We start from the raw sequence: 21,880 nt of genomic DNA, 5'->3' as shown, positions 1-21,880 counted from the left end.
TGCCACAGAAAGTGTATTACTGCACTTTCCCCATGTCTCAGTACCATGTTTCTTAGAGCCACTATAACAAAATACCACAGACTGCATGGCTTATAAACAACCGAAATTTATTTCTCACAGTTCTGGAGGTGGGAAGTCCAAGATCAAGGTGCCAGCATGGTTGGGTGAGGGCCCTCTTCAGGGTTGCAGAATTCTTATTGCATCCTCACATGGTGGAAGGGGTGAGGGAACTCTCCGGAGCCTCCTTTATAAGGAAGTTAATCCCATTCATGAGGGATCAAGCCTCATGACATAACCACCTCTCGAAGGACCCACCTCCTAATGCCAATACTTTAGAGATTAGGATTTCAACATATGAATTTTGGAAGGACACAAACATCCATACCTTAACAGCAGTCGCCACCACAACATAGTTTCAGATGTTCCATCACCCCATAAATATCCCTAAGGCCTGTTTACAGTCTATCCCTATTGCTTCCTCCAGCCTTAGGCAACCCTATCTTTCTGTCTCTCTATATGACCTTTTCCGGACAGTTCATATAAATGGAATGACACAATATACAGTCTTTTGTGTCCGACATCTTTCACTTAGCCTAATGTGTTCTTCTGTCACATAGGTGTGTCAAGTAGTTCCATGTTGTGGCATGTACTGCATCTTGTTTTACCCACTCACCATGGATGACATTTGGAATGTTTCCATTTTTTGCCTATTTTGAAGAGTGTTGCTATGAACATTCATGCTTTATGCAGACTGTTAAAAGATAAACTGAGGTATATTAAATTTTTAAGAGTTTATTTGAGCAAATATTGATTCAGATTGGGCAATGCCATACCGGAAGTTGTTAGGAGGCTCTACCAACAGGAGCAGAGATAGGTTCTTATAGAGAAAAGACAGAAGCAAAGCCAGGAAATGATTTGACTGGCTATAGCTTAAGTGTTTGCCTTATTAGGGAAAGGCTAGTTAGCTGCCTATACTCAGTTGTCCTTAGATTTCGATTTCTTAACCATGACGCACTACAAGCTTAGATTTTGGTTTTCTTACATAGGCTGCTAAAGCATTAAAGCCATCTCAGAGACTGTCATACTGAGTGAAGTAAGTCAGACAGAGAAAGACAAATATCATATGATACCATTTATATGTGGAATCTAAAAATAAATTGTAAAAATGAATTTATTTACAAAACAGAAATAGAGTCACAGATGTAGAAAACAAACAAGCTTACCGTGGGGGGAAGCAGATGAGGGTTAAATTGGGAGATTGAGCTTGACATATACACACTACTATATATAAAATAGATAACTAAAAAGAACCTGCTGTATAGCACAGGGGAACCCACTCAATACTCTGTAATGACCTATATGGGAAAAGAATCTAAAAAAGAGTGGCTATATATGTGTGTGTATATATATATATATATATATATATATATATATATATATATATATATATATATATCTCAGATGTATAACTGACTCACTTTCCTGTACAGCAGACTAACACAACATTGTAAATCAACTGTATTCCAATAAAAAAAAAGCCACCTCAGTCCAATGGCCTCGTTTAACTATTTTAACAGGACATATGCTCTCATTTCTCATGGGTAGATTCCTAGGCATGGAATTGCTGGTCATGTGGTAAATTTATTATTTAACTTTGCAAGAAACTGCCTAAGTTTCCCACCATGGCTGCACCATTTTTTAAATACATCTTTATTGTAGTATAATTACTTCACAATGTTGTGTTAGTTTCTGCCATACAGCAAAGTGAATCAGCTATACGCACACACATATCCCCATATCCCTTCCCTCTTGAGCCTCCCTCCCACCCTCCCTATCCCACCCCTCTAGGTGGTCACAAACCACTGAACTGGTCTCCCTGTGCTATGCAGCGCTTCCCACCAGCCATTCATTTTACATTTGGTAGTGTATGTATGTCAATGCTACTCTCTCATTACACCCCAGCCTCCCCCTCCCCCCGTGTCCTAAAGTCCATTATCAACGTCTGCATCTTTATTCCTGCTCTACCGCTAGGTTCATCAGTGCCATTTTTCTAGACTCCATATATATGCATTAGCCTATGATATTTGTTTTTCTCTTTCTGTCTGAATTCACTCTGTATGACAGTATCTAAGTCCATCCACGTCTCTGCAAATGACACAATTTTGTTCCTTGTTTATGGCTGAGTAATATTCCACTATACATGTGTGTCACATCTTCTTTATCCATTTGTTAGTCCATTTAGGTACTTTCCATGTCCTGGCTATTGTAAATAGTGCTGCAATGAACATTGTGGTACATGTTTGTTTTTGGGTTATGGTTTTCTCAGGGTATATGCCCAGTAGTGGGATTGCTGAGTCATATGGTAGTTCTATTTTTAGTTTTTTAAGGAATCTCCATACTGTTCTCCATAGTGGCTGTATCAATTTACATTCCACACCCTCTCCAGCATTTATTGTTTGTAGATTTTTTGATGATGGCCATTCTGACCAGTGTGAGGTGATACCTCATTGTGATTTTGATTTGCATTTCTCTAATGATTAGTGATGTTGAGCATCTTTTCATGTGTTTGTTGGCCATCTGTATGTCTTTGGAGAAATGTCTATTTAGGTCTTCTGTCCATTTTTGGATTGAGTTGTTTGTTTTTTTGATATTGAGCTGCATGAGCTGCTTGTATATTTTGGAGATTAATCCTTTGTCAGTTGCTTCATTTGTAAATATTTTCTCCCATTCTGAGGGTTGTCTTTTGTTTTTGTTTATGATTTCCTTTTCTGTGCAAAAGTTTTAAAGTTTCATTAGGTCCCATTTTTCTAGTTTTGTTAATTATTTCCATTACTCTAGGAGGTGGGTCAAAAAGGATCTTGCTGTGACTTATGTAATAGAGTGTTCTGCCTCTGTTTTCTTCTAAGAGTTTGATAGTATCTGGCCTTATATTTAGGTCTTTAATCCATTTTGTGTTTATTTTTGTGTATGGTGTTAGGAAGTGTTCTAATTTCACACATTTACATGTAGCTGTCCAGTTTTACCAGCAAGACTTATTGAAGAAACTGTCTTTTCTCCACTGTGTATTCTTGCCTCCTTTGTCAAAGATATATACGTAGGTTTATTTCTGGGCTTTCTATCCTATTCCATTGATCTATCTTTCTGTTTTTGTGCCACTACCATACTGTCTTGATTACTGTAGCTTTGTAGTATAGTCTGAAGTCAGGGAGCCTGATTCCTCCAGCTACATTTTTCTTTCTCAAGATTGCTTTAGCTATTTGGAGTCTTTTATGTTTCCATACAAATTGTAAAAATTTTTGTTCTAGTTCTGTGAAAAATGCCATTGATAATTTGATAGGGATTGCACTGAATCTGTTGATTGCTTTGGATAGTGTAGTCATTTTCACAATATTGATTCTTCCAGTCCAAGAACAAGGTATATTTCTGCATGTGTTTATGTCATCTTTGATTTCTTCATCAGTGTTTTATAGTTTTCTGAGTACTCTTTTGCCTGCTTAGGTAGGTTTATTCCTAGGTATTTTATTCTTTTTTTGCAATGGTAAATGATACTGTTTCTTTAATTTCTCTTTCAGATGTTTTGTTGTTAGTGTATAGGAATGCAAGAGATTTCTGTGCATTGATTTTGTATCCTGCTACCTTACCAAATTCACTGATTAGCTCTAGTAGTTTTCTGGTAGCATCTTTAGGATATTCTATGTATAGTATCATGTCATCTGCAAACAGTGACAGTTTTACTTCTTTTCCAATTTGGATTCCTTTTATTTCTTTTACTTCTCTGATTACCATGGCTAAAACATCCAAAGTATGTAAACATGTATAATAGTGGTGAGAATGGGCACCCTTTTCTTGTTCCTGATCTTAGAGGAAATGCTTTCAGTTTTTCACCACTGAGAATGATGTTGGCTGTGCGTTTGTCATATGTGGCCTATATAATGTTGAGATAGGTTCCCTCTCTGCCCACTTTATGGAGAGTTTTTATCATAAATGGGTGTTGAATTTTGTCTAAAGCTTTCTCTGCATCTATTGAGATGATCATATGGTTTTATCCTTCAATTTGTTAATATGGTGTATCACATTAATTGATTTGCATATATTGAAAAATCCTTGCATTCCCAGGATAAACCCCACTTGATCATGGTGTATTATCCTTTTAATGTGCTGTTGGATTCTGTTTGCAAATATTTTGTTGAGGAGTTTTTCATCTATGTTCATCAGTGATATTGGCCTGTAGTTTTCTTTTTTTCTGACATCTTTGTCTGTTTTTTGGTATCAGGGTGATGGTGGCCTCATGGAATGAGTTTGGGAGTGTTCCTCCCTCTACTATATTTTGGAAGAGTTTGAGAAGGATAGATGTTAGCTCTTTCTAAATGTTTGATAGAATTCGCCTGTGAAGCCATCTGGTCCTGAGCTTTTGTTTGCTGGAAGATTTTTAAATCACAGTTTCAAGTTCATTGCTTGTGATTGGTTGGTTCATATATTCTGTTTCTTCCTGGTTCAGTCTTGGAAGGTTGTACTTTTCTAAGAATTTGTCTAATTCTTCCTGGTTGTCCATTTTATTTGCATATAGTTGCTTATAGTAGTCTCTCATGATCCTCTGTATTTCTGCAGTGTCAGTTGTTACTTCTCCTTTTTCATTTCTAATCTGTTGATTTGAGTCTTCTCCTTTTTTTTCTTGACGAGTCTGGCTCATGGTTTGTTGATTTTGTTTGTCTTCTCAAAGAACCAGCTTTTAGTTTTATTTATCTTTGCTATTGTTTTCTTCATTTCTTTTGTATTTATTTCTGATTTGATCTTTATGGTTTGTTTCCTTCTGCTAACTTTGAGTTTTTTTAGTCTTCCTTCTCTAATTGCTTTAGGTGTAAGGTTAGGTTGTTATTTTAGATTTTTCTTGTGTCTTTAGGTAGGATTGTATTGCTATAAACTTCTTTCTTAGAACTGCTTTTGCTGTATACCATGGGTTTTGGGTTGTCGTGTTTTCATTGTCATTTGTTCGTAAGTATTTTTTGTTTTCCTCTTCAATTTCCTCAGTGATCTCTTGGTTATTTAGTAACATACTGTTTAGCCTCCACGTGTTTGTATATTCTACAGATTTTTTTCATGTAATTGATATCTAGTCTCAAGGTGTTGTGGTCTGAAATGATGCTTGATATGATTTCAATTTTCTTAAATTTACCTAGGCTTAATTTGTCACCCAAGATGTTATCTATCCTGGAGAATGTTCCGTATGTACTTGAGAAGAATGTGTATTCTGTGGTTTTTGGATGGAATGTCCTATAAATATCAATTAAGTCCATCTGATCCAATGTGTCATTTAAAGCTTGTGTTTTCTTATTTATTTTCTGTTTGGATGATCTCTCCATTGGTGTAAGTGGGGTTTTAAAATCCCCTACTATTATTGTGTTACTGTCGAGTTTCCTTTTTATGGCTGTTAATATTTGCCTTAAGTATTGTGGTGCTCCTATTTTGGGTGCATAAATATTTACTATTGTTGTATCTTCTTCTTGCATTGATCCCCTGATCATTATTTTGTGTCCTTCCTTGTCTCTTGTAATAGTCTTTATTTTAAAGTCCATGTTTTCTGATATGAGTATTGCTACTCCTGCTTCCTTTTGATTTCCGTTTGCACAGAATATCTTCTTCCATTCCTCACTTTCAGTCTGTATGTGTCCCTAGATCTGAAGTAGGTCTCTTGTAGACAGCATATATACGGGTCTTGTTTTTACATCCATTCAGACAGTCTTTGTCTTTTGGTTGGAGCATTTAATCCATTTACATTTAAGATAATTATTGATATATATGTTCCTATTACCATTTTAAAAATTGTTTTGGGTTTTTTTTTTTTTTATAGGTCTTTTCCTTCTCTTGTGTTTCCCACTTAGGGAAGTTACATTATCATTTGTTGTTAAGCTGGTTGGGTGGTGCTGAGTTCTCTTAACTTTGCTTGTCTGTAAAGGTTGTAATTTCTCCAGTCCAATCTAAATTAGATCCTTTTTGGGTAGAGTAATCTTGTTTGTAGGTTTTTCCCTTTCATCACTTAAAATACATCCTGCTCCTCCCTTCTTGCTTGCAGAGTTTTTGCTGAAAGATCAGCTGTTAACCATACGGGGATTCCCTTGTATGTTATTTCTTGCTTTTCCTTGGCTGCTTTTAATATTTTTTCTTTGTATTTAATTTTTGATAGTTTGATTAATATGTGTCTTGGCATGTTTCTCCTTGGACTGATCCTGTATAGGACTCTCTGAGCTTCCTGGACTTGATTGACTATTTCCTTTCCCATGGTAGGTAAGTTTTCAACTATAATCTCTCAAATATTTTCTCAGCCCCATTCTTTTACTCTTCTTCTTCTGGGACCCCTATAATTTGAATGTTGGTGCATTTAATGTTGTCCCAGAGTTCTCTGAAACTGTCCTCAATTCTTTTCATTCTTTTTTCTTTTTCTGCTCCTTGGCAGTTATTTTCACCATTTCATCTTTCAGGTCACTCATTCGTTCTTCTGCCTCAGTTATTCTGCCATTTGTTCCTTCTAGGGTATTTTAAATTTCAGTTATTGTGTTGTTCATCACTGTTTATTTGTTCTTTAGTTCTTCTAGTTACTTGTTAAATGTTTATTATATTTTTTCCATTCTATTTCTGTGATTTTGAATCATCTGTACTATCATTACTCTGAATTCTTTTTCTGTTAGACTGCCCATCTCTTCTTCATTTGTTTGGTCTGGTGGGTTTTTACCTTGCTTCTTCATCTGTTGCATATTTCTCTGTCTCCTAATTTTGTTTAAATTACTGTGTTTTTGGTCTCCTTCTGCAAGCTGTAGATTCGTAGTTCCTTTTAATTCTGTTGTCTGTGCCCAGTTGGTGAGGTTGGTCCAGCGACTTGTGTAGGCTTCCTTGTGGAGGGGACTGGAACCTCTGTTCTGGTGGGTGGAGCTGGATCTTGTCCCTCTGATTGGAAGGGCCATGTCCGTTGGTCTGTTTTGCAGTGTCTGTGAGCTTAGTATGACTTTAGGTAGCCTGTCTGCTAATGGGTGGGTTTTGTTTTTTTCCTGTCTTGCTAGTTGTTTGGTGTGAGGCAGTCATCACTGCAGCTTGCTGGCTGGATCTGGGTCTTAGTTTTGAGATGGAGACCTCTGGGAGAGATCTCAACAATAAATATTCCATGGACCCAGGTGTTCTCTGGTAGTCCAATGTCCTAGACTTGGCTCTCCCACCTCAGAGGCTCAGGCCTGACCCCCAGCCAGCACACCAATACCCTGCAAGCCACACAGTGCACAAGAAAAATAAGAAGTAAAAACAAAACAAAAACAAAACTAAAAAAAATCCCCCTAAAATGAACAGATGAGACCCCAAGACAAATGGTAAAAGCAAAACCAAACAGACAAAAATCACACAAAGAAACATATATACAAACACTCACAAAAAGAAAAAAAAAAGAGAAAAGAAAGAAGAGAGTAACCAAACCAGTAAACAATTTCAAAAATGAAAAGAAACACTAAAAACTAAACTAACACAAACATAAAACCAGAAACATATCAACTGCAGAAAGCTAATTAAACAAGGCAATGAAAGCATAAAACAAACACACAAAAACTATCCAAAAAAATGTAAAGACAAAGAAAGATGAAAGCAGAAGGAAAAAATACAAAACAACAAACTAGTAAAGTAAAAATAGAAAAATGTAAAATATAGTTAAAAATAAAATGAAAGCAAAGCAAAGGAAAAAAGCAAACAAGAAAAAAACAATATAATGAAAAAGTACAGTAGAATTAGGAAAAAATAAATAAAAATATGTTAAAAATAAAAGCATAAAAAGAAAAGAAAAAGTAAAGAGAAAAGTAAAATTAAAGAATAATAATAATAAAGAAAAAGAACAACAGAACCGAAAAACAAAATAAAACAAAACAAAAGTAGTGATATTTTCCTGTGGCCTTAGCTGTCAGTGTCCTTGCCTCCACAGTGAGCCACAGCCAATCCCTGCCTACCCAGGAAATCCTCCAATACTCCTAGGTAGTTCTCTGGACCTGCTGTGGGCACTGTGGGGTCAGCTCATACTATGATCTTGACCCATGTGTACTTGCCCACAAAGTCCACAGTTGCCCCCAAAGTCTGCAGCCTCAATTCTGGGAACCCTCATTATCTATTCAGGTATTCCACAGTTGCAGGGTTTATCCAGCTGATTGCGGGGATTTAATCCACTGCTCCTGCAGCTGCACAGGGATATTTCCCTTTCTCATCTTTGGTCACACTGCTCCTGGGTTTCAGCCTTGGTTTTGGCCCCCCCTCTGCGTGTGGGCTTCCCTCAGGCATCTGTTCCCCACCTAAGAAGAGGCAAAAGCAGTGGCTGATTAGGGCTCCCTTGCTCACTCAGGTTGGGGCTGAGGGAGGGATATAGCAGTCATAATTGGGATGTGCGGGGAGTGCCTGTGGGCCGCAGAGGCTGGCATGAAGTTGCAAGAGCCCAAGGCATGCCATGTGTTCTTCCAGGGAAGTTGGAAGGCAGTGGCTGGCTGCAGAGGCTTATGGGAAGGTGTGGGAAGAGACCTGCCTTGCACACAGGACCCTTAGCAGCAGTGGCAACAGTCTCTGGGGTCCAAGGTAACAGCTGTGGCTCAGGGTGCACCATTTTACATTCACACAAGCAATGTTTGAGGCTTTCAAATTCTCTGCATCCTTACCTTTCTTTATATATTGCCTTAGAAATTCCATGCCCACTTGAATTATAATTAAATAGAAAAAGTATTTTCATGGTTCAGTGGTAATACTGAAGTTTCAATTAGATTAAGCATTTTATAACAGTCTTAGTAATTGGGCAGAATTGATTTATATTGTGGAACTAATTCTCCAGTTGCCTATGGATTATATGGTAAATAATTAATGATAATTTACTGCAGGCTTCCTTATAGAACAAACTTTATCGAGCTTCTACTTCAGGATCATCTAATTATGCTGGAAATCTTTCTTTAGAAAGCAGACTGGTGATGGTTGTGTGTGTCTCTAGGGCATCCAGACTCTGAAACAAAGAAACTCATGATTTATTTATTGTCTTAATAGATATGGTATAAAATGGCCAATCTTCACAAATACTTATACCGATAGAGGCTTCTGTGTGTTTTATTTATTTTTAAAAAATATTTATTTATTTATTTTTGGCTGCATTGGGTCTTGGTTGCGGCACGTGGGATCTTTCGTTGTGGTTTGTGGGCTCTTTATTGTGGCATGTGGACTTCTCTCTAGTTGTGGTGCACAGGCTCCAGAGTGCATAAGCTCAGTAGTTACGGTGTGCAGGCTCCAGAGTGCATGGGCTCTGTAGTTGCAACACATGGGCTCTCTAGTTGTGGCATGTGGGCTTAGTTTTCCTGTGGCATGTGGGATCTTAATTCCCCAACCAGTGATCAAACCCACTTCCCCTGCATTGGAACGTGGAAACTTAGCCACTGCACCACCAGGGAAGTCCCTTTCTGTGTGTTTTAATGTCCTGTGGATTAGAATGCAGTAATTTTCTATGTTTCTTTCCAGATTGTTCACAGAACACTGGCAGCCATGTTGGGTTCCCTTGCAGCATTAGCAGCGCTGGCTGTGATTGGAGATGTAAGTGTAACATTTTGAGTCAATGGCTTAGCACTCAATAGAATGTCAGATTCAAAGACAGTCCAAGAATTAGGCATTAGCTGGTGATTTTACTTTTTAAATATACTCTTTCACATTTCCCATTAGTGACATGAACTTTACAGCATTGATGAGTAATTAACATTTGACTTTATCACACACATCCCAGTGGTGTTATTCTCCACCCTAGCTGAGGAAACGCTTGACTCATGGTGGTCAAGCATTTTCCCAGGTCATGCAGTTGAATTATGTTAGAGCTGGCCCTATGTACTGTCAGCCCATGGAAACTAGAAGAGGCCATCCTGGCTGGAGCAGAGAGGTGGGAGACAGTGAGTTTGGGGTTCTGTCCTGCAGACATCAGGAGGTCCCTGGATGTGCAAGTCTGGGGGGAATAGCACCCCCTCAGGGTCTGCGTGTGGTCCATCCTGCAGGGACATTGGAATGAATGTAGGGAAGCAAGAGAAGCCAAGTGCCCACTAGAGATGGAGGCCTGTGGAGCCTCCATCTTGAGGAGTAGTGCTGGAACTGACCAAGGTGGCAACATACAGAACTTAGGATTGAAAGCAACTCTGTAGAATTTCAGGAATTGTTCTGAAAAGTGCTACTAAAGGGCAGTCAGTCAACCAAAGAATAATAACTGGGGCTATGTGGGGCTATGTTCAGTTAGTTATTTATTGTTTTTTTATTTTCTTTTTCTTGACTAGAGTTGGTATAAACAAACACTAACTCTAAGGGTAAAATGTCCCAGCATCCTAAAACTTACACATAAACCACTGTTATTTTTATTAATTGTTAAGGAGTAGTGTAGTAGTAGTTATTTAATTCTAGAAATCACTGACATAGCACATGGCTTGTGCTGCAGGAACCTCCCTGGACCACTGTGCAGTCCTTTTCCAACAACCAGGCTCTCCAAGTGCCCTCAGTTCCCAGTCTGGGTTCCCAGTCCCCCATGATTCTACCTTCCCTTAAGGACATGGACGGGGCTTAATAAATCTGCTTTTTTTAAATTGTCAAGTGCATAGGTTTGACGTTATTATGCTTTGGGTCACGAGTGTTTTTCAGTGATGATATAATCTGATTTCAAAGGCAAGCAGATGGTGTGACTTTCGACTCTGGTCCAATGAGTGGGTTTTCTGTAAAGGGTGGCACATATTTACAGTTTATCACCAGGAGGATGATGCCCAGGACTAATTGGCAAATTTGTGCTTTGATTGCAGAGACCTAGCCTGACCCACGTGGTGGAGTGGATTGATTTCGAGACTCTGGCCCTGCTGTTTGGCATGGTAATGACAGTCCTCCCAGTGGGACAGGGTCCCAAGCTTGCTGCAACCTTGGATCTTCTCTTTTGCCAGTGCTGACTCTTAAAGACACTGTGATGCTTGACAATTAGGGCTTGATTGAGAAGTGTTTGTGCAGGTCTAGCTGATTTCTCCTGAGGAGGAATGGAGTGATTGGTGCTCTGATTAGTTAGCTGTAAAATTTCAGCCTAAGGCCTGTCTGACAGTGAAATAATCTTGCCATTCAGAAAATTTAGAAATTTTTAAAAGTTACTGTACTTAAAATATAAAATGGAATATCCTAAAGAGATGAACAATTTAAGTTTTTCAGTGATTGGAAAAGTACCTTTAATTATATGGATAAAGGAAGAAATGAAGAAATTGTCCCTAAGTAATTGTTTGTATATTTGCTGTTAAACAGACATTTTCAAGTGGCCCCTCTACCGTGTGCTATGAAGAGTGTCACCAAATGAACTTGTAGGAAGGGAACTTTAAGACACACTAGTGGGCTAGTGTGGTACATGAGCCATAAACAAACTTAACTGGAATAAGTGGAATTTGACAGGGGTCTGAACAGCAGTGGGAACAGCTATTGCACTCTTGAACAGACCCACAGCAGCTGAGTGATTTGAGGAGGGTGTTTCCTCTCAGGGCTAGAAGACTCACACTGTGTAAAGCAGGTCACCACATGCCCTCACTTCCTTGCTAATATTCTTTCTGCCCTAGCACCATGGAGGGCCCTGCTGCTCTAGGCTTCGGTGTGACCCAAAGTGGCTGCCTACTCTGTGGGTGGAGTGGGAGGAAGTTCAGTGCTCTGAACTCAGGCTTCATAGAGGAACGAATGTATTGGGTCCTGAAGTGTATAGCATTTGGGCCTATGGAAGGAAGAAGGAAGGCATACCAGATGGCTTATAAAATAGGTTTTTAAAAAAACTTAAATGATTGGTATATTAGTTTTCTGGGACTGACATAATAAAGTACCACAGACTGGGTGACTTAAACAACAGAACTGTATTTCCTCACAGTTCTGGAGGCTGGAAGTCTGAGATCAAGGTGTTGGCAGGGTTGGTTTCCTCTGAGGCTTCTCTCCTTGACTTGTAGATGATCATCTTCTCCCTGTGTCCTCACATGATTGTCCCTCTGGGCATATCTGTGTCCTCATCTCTTCTTCTTATAAGGTCACCAGTCATACTGGGTTAGGGCTTCACTTTTTTTTTTTTTTTTGCGGTACTCGGGCCTCTCACTGTTGGTGGCTTCTCCTGTTGCGGAGCACAGGTTCCGGATGCGCAGGCTCAACAGCCATGGCTCACGGGCCCAGCCACTCTGCGGCATGTGGGATCTTCCTGGACTGGGGCATGAACCCGCGTCCCCTGCATCGGCAGGCGGACTCTCAATCACTGCGCCACCACAGAAGCCCAGGGCTTCACTTTAATTACCTTCTTAATATAGTTACATTTGAGCTACTGGGGGTGGTTAGGATTTCTAAAATGAGTGGTTTAATTTTTTTTCTCACATGGAATCAGTAGAACTTTGCAGAGACAGTCTATATAACTAGGCCCCTGCCTTTTCCACCCTGTTGCATGTCAGCCACTTACCCAGTCCCTGAGTTCCAGCATCTCTTGGGTGGTTCTGGCAGCTGACGTGTGGAACAGCTTCACCATGACAGTGGAAGACCACACAAGACCTACCCATCCACGTTCATGTGAAACTTCCATTGGTGTGTGAAGCTCCACATTCTATAAATGGCCTCACAGTGGCTATTTGGGTTAGGATGAATATTGTTGGTCATGCTAGACAAGGTAGATATCTGTACTGAGTCTAAATTAATTTTTGGGCACTTTTGTTTTGCACCATTTATTTGAAAGACAGTATTGGGCCCACTCTTTTCTAAGTACTTTAGTTTACATAATGCTATTGAATTTTCACAACAACCTTACAAGGAACAGACATTCAGAGATGAGGTGAGAAAACCAAAGTACAGAGAATTAAATTTTTTGTTCAAAGTTACATTACTCCTAAGTAGCAGAATTGATATTTGAACCTGCATCTTCTCACTCCAAGTTCAGCACGTGATACGTCACCATCTAAGGAGGTAGAATAGAGAATCTTCCAGAAAGTTCAGGCTGGTTGAAATGTCTGGTTGATTAGACTTAGAATAAATGGGACATTACTTTTTGTTACGATCTAGGATGATTATTCTCACCAACTCAGTGTCATCAGTAGAAAAACACAAGTGAGTAGGCCTTCTGGGTTCATATAGAACCCAGAGAATAATCGTTTCCATGTAAATACTCTTATTTGCTTGTCTTGATCAAATTGGTGATAAAAATCTATTAAATTATTTTAGGAAACAAAATTTAAGCCAGTTTAAAAGTCTTAAAACATTGAATTGTTGCTTGTGTGGACATTTAGGTGTAGAAGGCCACATTCTGTCCCATTTCATTCCCTGTTTCTAGCTTTGTGACTGTAAGTGAGTCACCTTCTATCTCTGCCTGCCAGTTTCCTGGTCTATAAGACAGAGAGTAATTATAACACAGTGTTCACTGTCAAGATCAGATGGAATGATAATGTACCTTGGGCACATATCCCTGGACAAATATAGAGGTGCAAACCCACTAGCAAGGGGCTTGATTCAGGGAGTTAGTAAGTGAACCACACTCATCAAGAGAGTGAGAAGCTTGATGAGGTGGTAGCTTTCACGCAGAGGCCAGAGGTCAGATTTGAAAGGGGTAACTCTGGTGTCATTTCAGGATGGTGCTGAATGCTGAAACATTCTCCTTGTCTCCTGTTTCTCTTTTCCCCACAGATGATTTTAGTAGCCATATTTTCAGAGACTGGATTTTTTGATTATTGTGCTGTAAAGGTAAGTTTGATGTGGCATTTAATAGTTATGTATTAATTAATTGACATATTTATTTTTCCACCATTACATATTTAGTGAATAAAACTACCACTTAAAGCAAATCTTTTAAAATTCTGTCCTCCTTTTCAAAATCACTGCTGAAAAGCTGGACATAGTTGCTGTGCTAATTTAGGTGCCTCTGAGTAACACTTTCAGCTTCTCAACAAATAACCAAAGAAGAGGATCAAGGAGAAGAGTACTAGAGTTGAGTGTTTGTATGATAGGGTTCAAATTGGCAGGTTGAGAGCTATGCACCAAAACTGTTTTGCACTTCAGAGTATCCAAATATTTTAAATCATCAGCTTCTGACTACTCCACTTTTTGGTGAAATAATTTCAATGATTACTTTCTAAACATTAAGCATATAAACATTCCTTTTTTTTCTTTACTGTATTTAATTAATTAATTATTTAAAAAAATCTGTATTGGAGTATAATTGCTTTACATTGTTGTGTTAGTTTCTGCTGTATAACGAAGTGAATCAGCTATACGTATACATATACCCCCATATACCCTGAGGAATCCACCAGCAAGTTCTGACTGGCAGAATTTGTACTGGTCCTGGCTGAAAACCCGGCCTGCACCCAGCAGCCATACCACAGATGAGCCCATGGCCATGCCGCTCAGATCTCCCAGCTGGATATTGGATATAGCTTTTGATGGTTTAGGGCCTCTTTCACTTGACCTAGCCATGTGGGTGACAGGGTCTTGGTGCCCCGGCCTGGTGTCAGGCCTGAGCCTCTGAGGTGGGAGTGCCAAGTTCAGGGCATTGGACCACCAGAGACCTCCCAACCACACATAATATCAAATGGCGAGAGCTCTTTCAGAACTCTCCATCTCAATGTGAAGACCCAGCTCCACGAACAGCCAGCAATCTCCAGTGCTGGGCACCCCATGCCAAACAACTGGCAAGACAGGAACACAACACCACACATTAGCAGAGGGGATGCCTAAAATCATAATAAGTTCACAGACAACCCAAAACAGACCACCAGAAGCAGCCCTGACCACAAGAGAGACAAGATCCACCCCACCCACAAAAACACAAGCACCAGTCCCCCCCCCAGGAAGCCTACACAAGTCACTGAACCAGCCTCACCAACTGGAGGCAGAAACTAAAAGCAATAGGAACTATGAACCTTCAAACTGCAAAAAGGAGACCCCAAACACAGTAAGTTAAACAAAATGAGAAGACAGAGAAATATGCAGCAGATGAAGGAGCAAGGTAAAAACCCACCAGACCAAACAAATGAAGAGGAAATAGGCAGTCTACCTGAAAAAGAATTCAGAGTAATGATAGTAAAGATGATCCAAAATATCGGAAATAGAATGGAGAAAATACAAGAAATGTTTAACAAGGACCTAGAAGAAGTAAAGAGCAAACAAGCATTGATGAACAACACAAAACATGATATTACAAATTCTCTGGAAGGAATCAATAGCAGAATAATTGAGGCAGAAGAATGGATAAGTGACCTGGAAGATAAAATAGTGGAACTAACTACCACAGAGCAGAATAAAGAAAAAAGAATGAAAAGAATTGAGGACAGTCTCAGAGACTTCTGGGACAACATTAAACCCACCAGCGTTCAAATTATAGGGGTCCCAGAAGGAGAAGAGAAAAAGAAAGGCTCTGAGAAAATATTTGAGAGATTATAGTTGAAAACTTCCCTACCATGGGAAAGGAAATAGTCAGTCAAGTCCAGGAAGCTCAGAGAGTCCCATACAGGATCAGTCCAAGGAGAAACATGTCAAGACAGATATTAATCAAACTATCAAAAATTAAAAAGAAAAAAATATTATAAGCAGCAAGGGAAAAGAAACACATAATATACAAGGGACTCCCCATAAGGTGAACAGCTGATCTTTCAGCAGAAACTGCAAGCCAGAAGGGAGTGGCAGGGCATACTTGAAGTGATGAAAGAGAAAAACCTACAAACAAGATTACTCTACCCAGCAAGGATCTCATTCAGATTTGATGGAGAAATGAAAACATTTACAGACAAGCAAAAGTAAAGAAACTCAGCACCACCAAACCAGCTTTAAAACAAACGCTAAAGGAACTTCTCTAGGCAGGAAACAAAAGAGAAGGAAAAGACCTACAATAACAACTCCAAAACAATTAAGAAAATGGTAATAGCAAAAAACATATTGATAATTACCTTAAAGGTAAATGGATTAAATGTTCTAACCAAAAGACATAAGCTGCCTGAATGGATATAAAAACAAGGCCCATATATATGCTGTCTACAAGAGACCCACTTCAGACCTAGGGACACATACAGACTGAAAGTGAGGGGATGGAAAAACATATTCCATGCAAATGCAAATCAAAAGGGAGCTGGAGTAGCAATATTCATATCAAATGAAATAGACTTTAAAATAAAGACTATTAAAAGAGACAAGGACACTACATAAAGACCAAGGGATCAATACAAAGAAAAAGATATAACAATTGTAAATATTTATGCACCTAACATTGGAGCACCTTAATACATAAGGTAAATGCTAACAGCCATAATAGGGGAAGTCGACAGTAACACAATCATAGGAGGGGAATTTAACACCCCACTTTCACCAATGGACATATCATCCAAAATGAAAATAAATAAGGAAACACAAGCTTTAAATGATACACTAAACAAGATGGACCTCATTGATATTTATAGGACATTACATCCAAAAACAACAGAATACACATTCTTCTCAAGTGCTCATGGAACATTCTCCAGGATAGATCATATCTTGGGTCACAAATCAAGCTGTGGTAAATTTAAGAAAATTGAAATTGTCTCGTGTCTTTACCGACCATAACGCTATAAGACTAGATACCAATTACAGAAAAAAAAACTGTAAAAGATACAAACACATGCAGGCTAAACAATACACTACTAAATAACAAATAGATCACTGAAGAAATCAAAGAGGAAATCAAAAAATACCTAGAAACAAATGACAATGAAAACACGACAACCCAAAACCTATGGGATGCTGCAAAAGCAGTTCTAAGAAGGAAGTTTATAGCAATACAATCTTACCTCAAGAAACAAAAAACATCTCAAACAACTTCACGTTACATCTAAAGCAAGTAGAGAAAGAAGAATGAAAAGCACCCCAAAGTTAGCAGAAGGAAAGAAATCATAAAGATCAGATCAGAAATAAATGAAAAAGAACTGAAAGAAACAATAGCAAAAATCAATAAAACTAAAAGCTGGTTCCTTGAGAAGATAAACAAAATTGATAAACCATTAGCCAGACACATCAAGAAAAAGAGGGAGAAGACTCCAATCAACAGATTAAGAAACGAAAAGAAGTAACAACTGACACTGCAAGAAATAAAAAGGATAATGAGGGACTACTACAAGAACTATATGCCAATAAAATGGACAATCTGGAAGAAATGGACAAATTCTTAGAAAAGCACAACCTTACATGACTGAACCAGGAAGAAATAGAAAATATAAACAGACCAATCACAAGAACTGAAATTGAAACTGTGATTAAAAATTTTCCAACAAACAAAAGCCCAGGACCAGATGGATTCAGGCGAATTCTATGAAACATTTAGAGAAGAGCTAACACCTATCCTTCTCAAACTCTTCCAAAGTATAGCAGAGGGAAGAACACTCCCAAACTCATTCTATGAGGCCACCAGCACCCTGATACCAAAACCAGACAAATATGTTACAAAAAAAGAAAACCACAGGCAAATATTACTGATGAACATAGGTGCAAAAATCCTGAACAAAATACAAGCAAACAGAATCCCATGGCACATTAAAAGGATCATACACAATGACCAAGTGGGGTTTATCGCAGGAATGCAAGGATTCTTCAATATATGCAAATCAATCAATGTGATAAACCATATTAACAGATTGAAGGAAAAAACCATATGCTCATCTCAATAGATGCAGAAAAAATTTTTGACAAATTTCAACACCCATTTATGATAAAATCCCTCCAGAATGTAGGCATAGAGCAAACCCACCTCAATGTGATAAAGGCCATATATGACAAACCCAGAGCCAACATCGTTCTCAATGGTGAAAAACTGAAACCGTCCTCTAAGATCAGTAAAAAGACAAGGTCGCCCACTCTCAACACTATTATTCAACATAGTTTTGGAAGTTTTAGCCACAGCAATCAGAGAAATTGGAAAAGAAGAAGTAAAACTGTCACTGTTTGCAGATGACATAATACTATACATAAAGAATCCTAAAGATGCTACCAGAAAACTACTAGAGCTAATCAATGAATTTGGTAAAGTAGCAGTATAAAAAATTAATGCACAGAAATCTCTTGCATTCCTATGCACTAATGATGAAAAACCTGAAAGAAATTAAGGAAACACTCCCATTTACCATTACAACAAAAAAGTAAAATACCTAGGAATAAACCTACCTAAGGAGACAAAAGACCTGTATGCAGAAAACTATAAGACACTGATGAAAGAAATTAAAGATGATACAAACATATGGAGAGATATAGCATGTTCTTGGATTGGAAGAATCAACATTGTGAAAATGACTATACTACCCAAAGCAATCTATAGATTCAATATAGATTCAATATAGATTCAATATAGCAATTCTATAGATTCAATGTATCCCTATCAAACTACCAATGGCATTTTTCACAGGACTAGAACATGAAATTTCGGCATATGTATGGAAACACAAAAGACCCCGAATAGCCAAAGCAATATTGAGAAAGAAAAACGGAGCTGGAGGAATCAGGCTCCTGGACTTCAGACTATACTACAAAGCTACAGTAATCAAGACAGTATGGTACTGGCACAAAAACAGAAATATAGATCAATGGAACAAGATAGAAAGCCCAGAGATAAACCCACACACATATGGTCACCGTATCTTTGATAAAGGAGGCAAGAATATACAATGGAGAAAAGACAGCGTCTTCAAAAAGTGGTGCTGGGAAAACTGGACAGGTACATGTAAAAGAATGAAATTAGAACACTTCCTAACACCATACACAAAAATAAACTCAAAATAGATTAAAGACCTAAATATAAGGCCAGACACTATAAAACTCTTAGAGGAAACTCATAGGCAGAACACTCTATGACATAAATCACAGCAAGATCCTTTTGGCCCGCCTCCTAGAGAAATGGAAATAGAAACAAAAATAAACAAATGGGACCTACTGAAACTTAAAAACTTTTGCACAACCAAGGAAACCATAAATAAGACTAAAAGACCACCCTCAGAATGGGAGAAAATATTTTCAAATGAAGCAATGGACAAAGGATTAATCTCCAAACTATACAAGCAGCTCATGCAGCTCAATATCAATAAAACAAACGACCCAATCTAAAAATGGGCAGAAAACCTAAATAAATATTTCTCCAAAAAAGATATACAGATTGCCAAAAAACACATGAAAGGATGCTCAACATCACTAATCATTAGAGATATGCGAATCAAAACTGCAATGAGTTATTACGTGACACCGGTCAGAATGGCCATCATCAAACAATCTACAAACAATAAATGCTGGAGAGGGTGTGGAGAAAAGGGAACCCTCTTGCACTGTTCATGGGAATGCCATTATGGAGAACAGTATGGAGGTTCCTTAAAAAACTAAAAATAGAAGTACCAAATGACACTGCAATCCCACTACTGGGCATATACCCTGAGAAAACCATAATTCAAAGAGTCATGTACCACAATGTTTATTGTAGCACTATTTACAATAGCCTGGACATGGAAGCAACTTAAGTGTCCATTGACAGATGAATGGATAAAGAAGATGTGTCACATATATACAATGGAATATTACTCAACCATAAAAAGAAATGAAATTGAATTATTTGTAGTGAGGTGGATGGACCTAGAATCTGTCATACAGAGTGAAGCAAGTCAGAAAGAGAAAAGCAAATATTGTATGCTAACACATATATATAGAATTCAAAACAAAAATCATTCTGAAGAACCTAGAGGCAGGACAGAAATAAAGATGCAGATGTAGAGAATGGACTTGAGAACACAGGTCAGGGATGGGTAAGCTGGGATGAAGTGAGAGAGTAGCATTAACATATATACACTACCAAATATAAAATAGATAGCTAGGGGGAAGAAGCTGCATAGCACAGGGAGATCAGGTTGGTGCTTTGTGACCACCTAGAGAGATGGGATAGGGAGTGTGGTAGGGAGACGCAAGAGGAAGCGGAGGGCTTCCCTGGTGGCGCAGTGGTTGAGAGTCCACCTGCCAATGCAGGGGACGCGGGTTCGTGCCCCGGTCCGGGAAGATCCCACATGCCGTGGAGCGGCTGGGCCCATGAACCATGGCCACTGAGCCTGCGCATCCCGAGTCTGTGCTCCGCAACGGTAGAGGCCACAACAGTGAGAGGCCCGCATACTGGGAAAAAAAAAAAAAAAAAAAGAGGAAGGGGATATGGGGATACATGTATACATATAGGTGATTCACTTCATTATACAGCAGAAACTAACACAACCTTTTAAAACAATTATACTCCAATAAATCTGTTACAAAAACAAACAAAGAATTTGTATTGGTCCTATTACTCAGGGTTGGCAGGAAGACATCTTGTCGTGCTCTGCTAACGAAAGACTAGTGCTGGGCTTGACTTTTTAAAATTTGAAACTGAAAATTTCTTTTAAAAAAATATTCACTTTACAAAGTCCTTTCCAAACCTTGAATGATAGAACAATTCTGTGATTTTTGCCATCTTTGTGCACCACCTTGCACCTCCCAGGTACTATCTGGCCTCTTCCTCACAATACCTTGGTACTGAAAGTAATCCCTAGATCTCCAAAGATCAGCAGACTCTAGGGTCAGGTGGATCCCAAATTCACAGCCCAAGCTGTCCAACCAAAAAGAGTGTGTAAAAGACTAGGGGATGCATGGGTGACAGGCCATCACCTTGTGACAGATTGACCACTACAGGGCACCAAGAAGGAGAATCTGAGGGAAGGAACATAGGCCAGGGTGGATTTAGAACGTCCAGGTCCAGCCATTACTGCCTCATCTCAGCAGATTTAGGAGTTTGTGGGTCTAAGTTTTAATCCTCCATGCAATGTTTATTTAGACCTTAGTTTTAGAGACCCTAATGAAATGTTGCATCTGTTCTTTGACCCTGCTGATCCTGGCTTGTTCTTTATTGTGCTGCAGGCATACAAACTGTCCCGGGGAAGAGTGTGGGCCATGATCATCATGTTGTGTCTCATTGTCGCCGTCCTTTCTGCCTTCCTGGACAACGTCACCACAGCGCTCCTCTTCACTCCCGTGACCATAAGGTAGGCAAAGTGGCACCGTGTGGGCATCAGGCCAGGCTCACAGCAGCGCATGCTGGCTGCTGACCTTGCCCTTCACCCGTGTGCTTGGGTCCGGCCTGCACACCCACTGGGACTGTGGCTCTGCACGGCTGTGACAGTGGCAGTGGTGGTTGCAGAAATGCTGCAGAAGTCAGCACACATGGGCCTTTGTGTACTGTGGGACAGACCATCAGGGGCCAGGAGTTCTGGTCCATGGGCTCCATGGGGCACTCAGCCAGAGAGTGGGAGGTGGGGCTGCTGTCCTGCTCTGGCAGGCTCCTCGTGGAAGGATTGGACCTGGCAAGGCCTTGAAAGGCAACTTTGGGAAAGAGAAATTTGGTTTGATTCTATTTTGCTCCTTTTAATTCCATCCACTTCCTTTGTTTGACATTCACCGAGCAGCACGAGCTGATCACCTGGAGCCTCCTGGGGCTTGGGCTGCAGCCTGTCATTGTGCAGCCCCTTCCAAGGTCATGGATGTACACTTGTATCTAGACTTTATGTTCCTTATTTTAAAGATGGTTCCCAGCATATCATGGTCTTCCCCTGCTTAGACCCATCATGTGCTGGTGCTGGCTGCTCCTCAGGAGACTGAGGGGACACAGGTATGGCTGGTGGTTTCTGGGAAGCTAGGTAGTGAGGACCTTTAGACAAATCACTTCAGCTACACTGATCTGGGTTGTGCCATCAAAGAGATTAACCCAAACTAGTGTTCTGAGGATTCTGCCAGATAAGAGATTCTGCTGCACTTGAGGCATGAGACACAGCAAGTTCAATGTCACCAGCGAGGGGCTACTTCCAGA

The 21,880-nt window shown here is 39.4% G+C and overlaps 1 protein-coding gene across 1 annotated transcript in view; it reads left to right on the top strand.

Annotated features, from left to right (window-relative positions):
- The window catches only part of OCA2 (OCA2 melanosomal transmembrane protein), a 255,523-nt gene that overhangs the window by 78,953 nt on the left and 154,690 nt on the right, over positions 1-21,880 (top strand). Inside the window, exons 10-13 of the mRNA XM_082658969.1 lie at positions 9,511-9,582; positions 10,818-10,883; positions 13,684-13,740; positions 20,935-21,059. Of these exons, the coding sequence (XP_082515095.1) occupies positions 9,511-9,582; positions 10,818-10,883; positions 13,684-13,740; positions 20,935-21,059 (320 nt within the window). The remainder of the gene's footprint in view (positions 1-9,510; positions 9,583-10,817; positions 10,884-13,683; positions 13,741-20,934; positions 21,060-21,880) is intronic.

The sequence above is a fragment of the Grampus griseus genome, assembly GCF_964374135.1.
Source record: "Grampus griseus genome assembly, chromosome: 7".
In the NCBI taxonomy this organism is placed as follows: Eukaryota; Metazoa; Chordata; class Mammalia; order Artiodactyla; family Delphinidae; genus Grampus; species Grampus griseus.
This window is presented reverse-complemented; position numbering and strand designations above follow the sequence as displayed.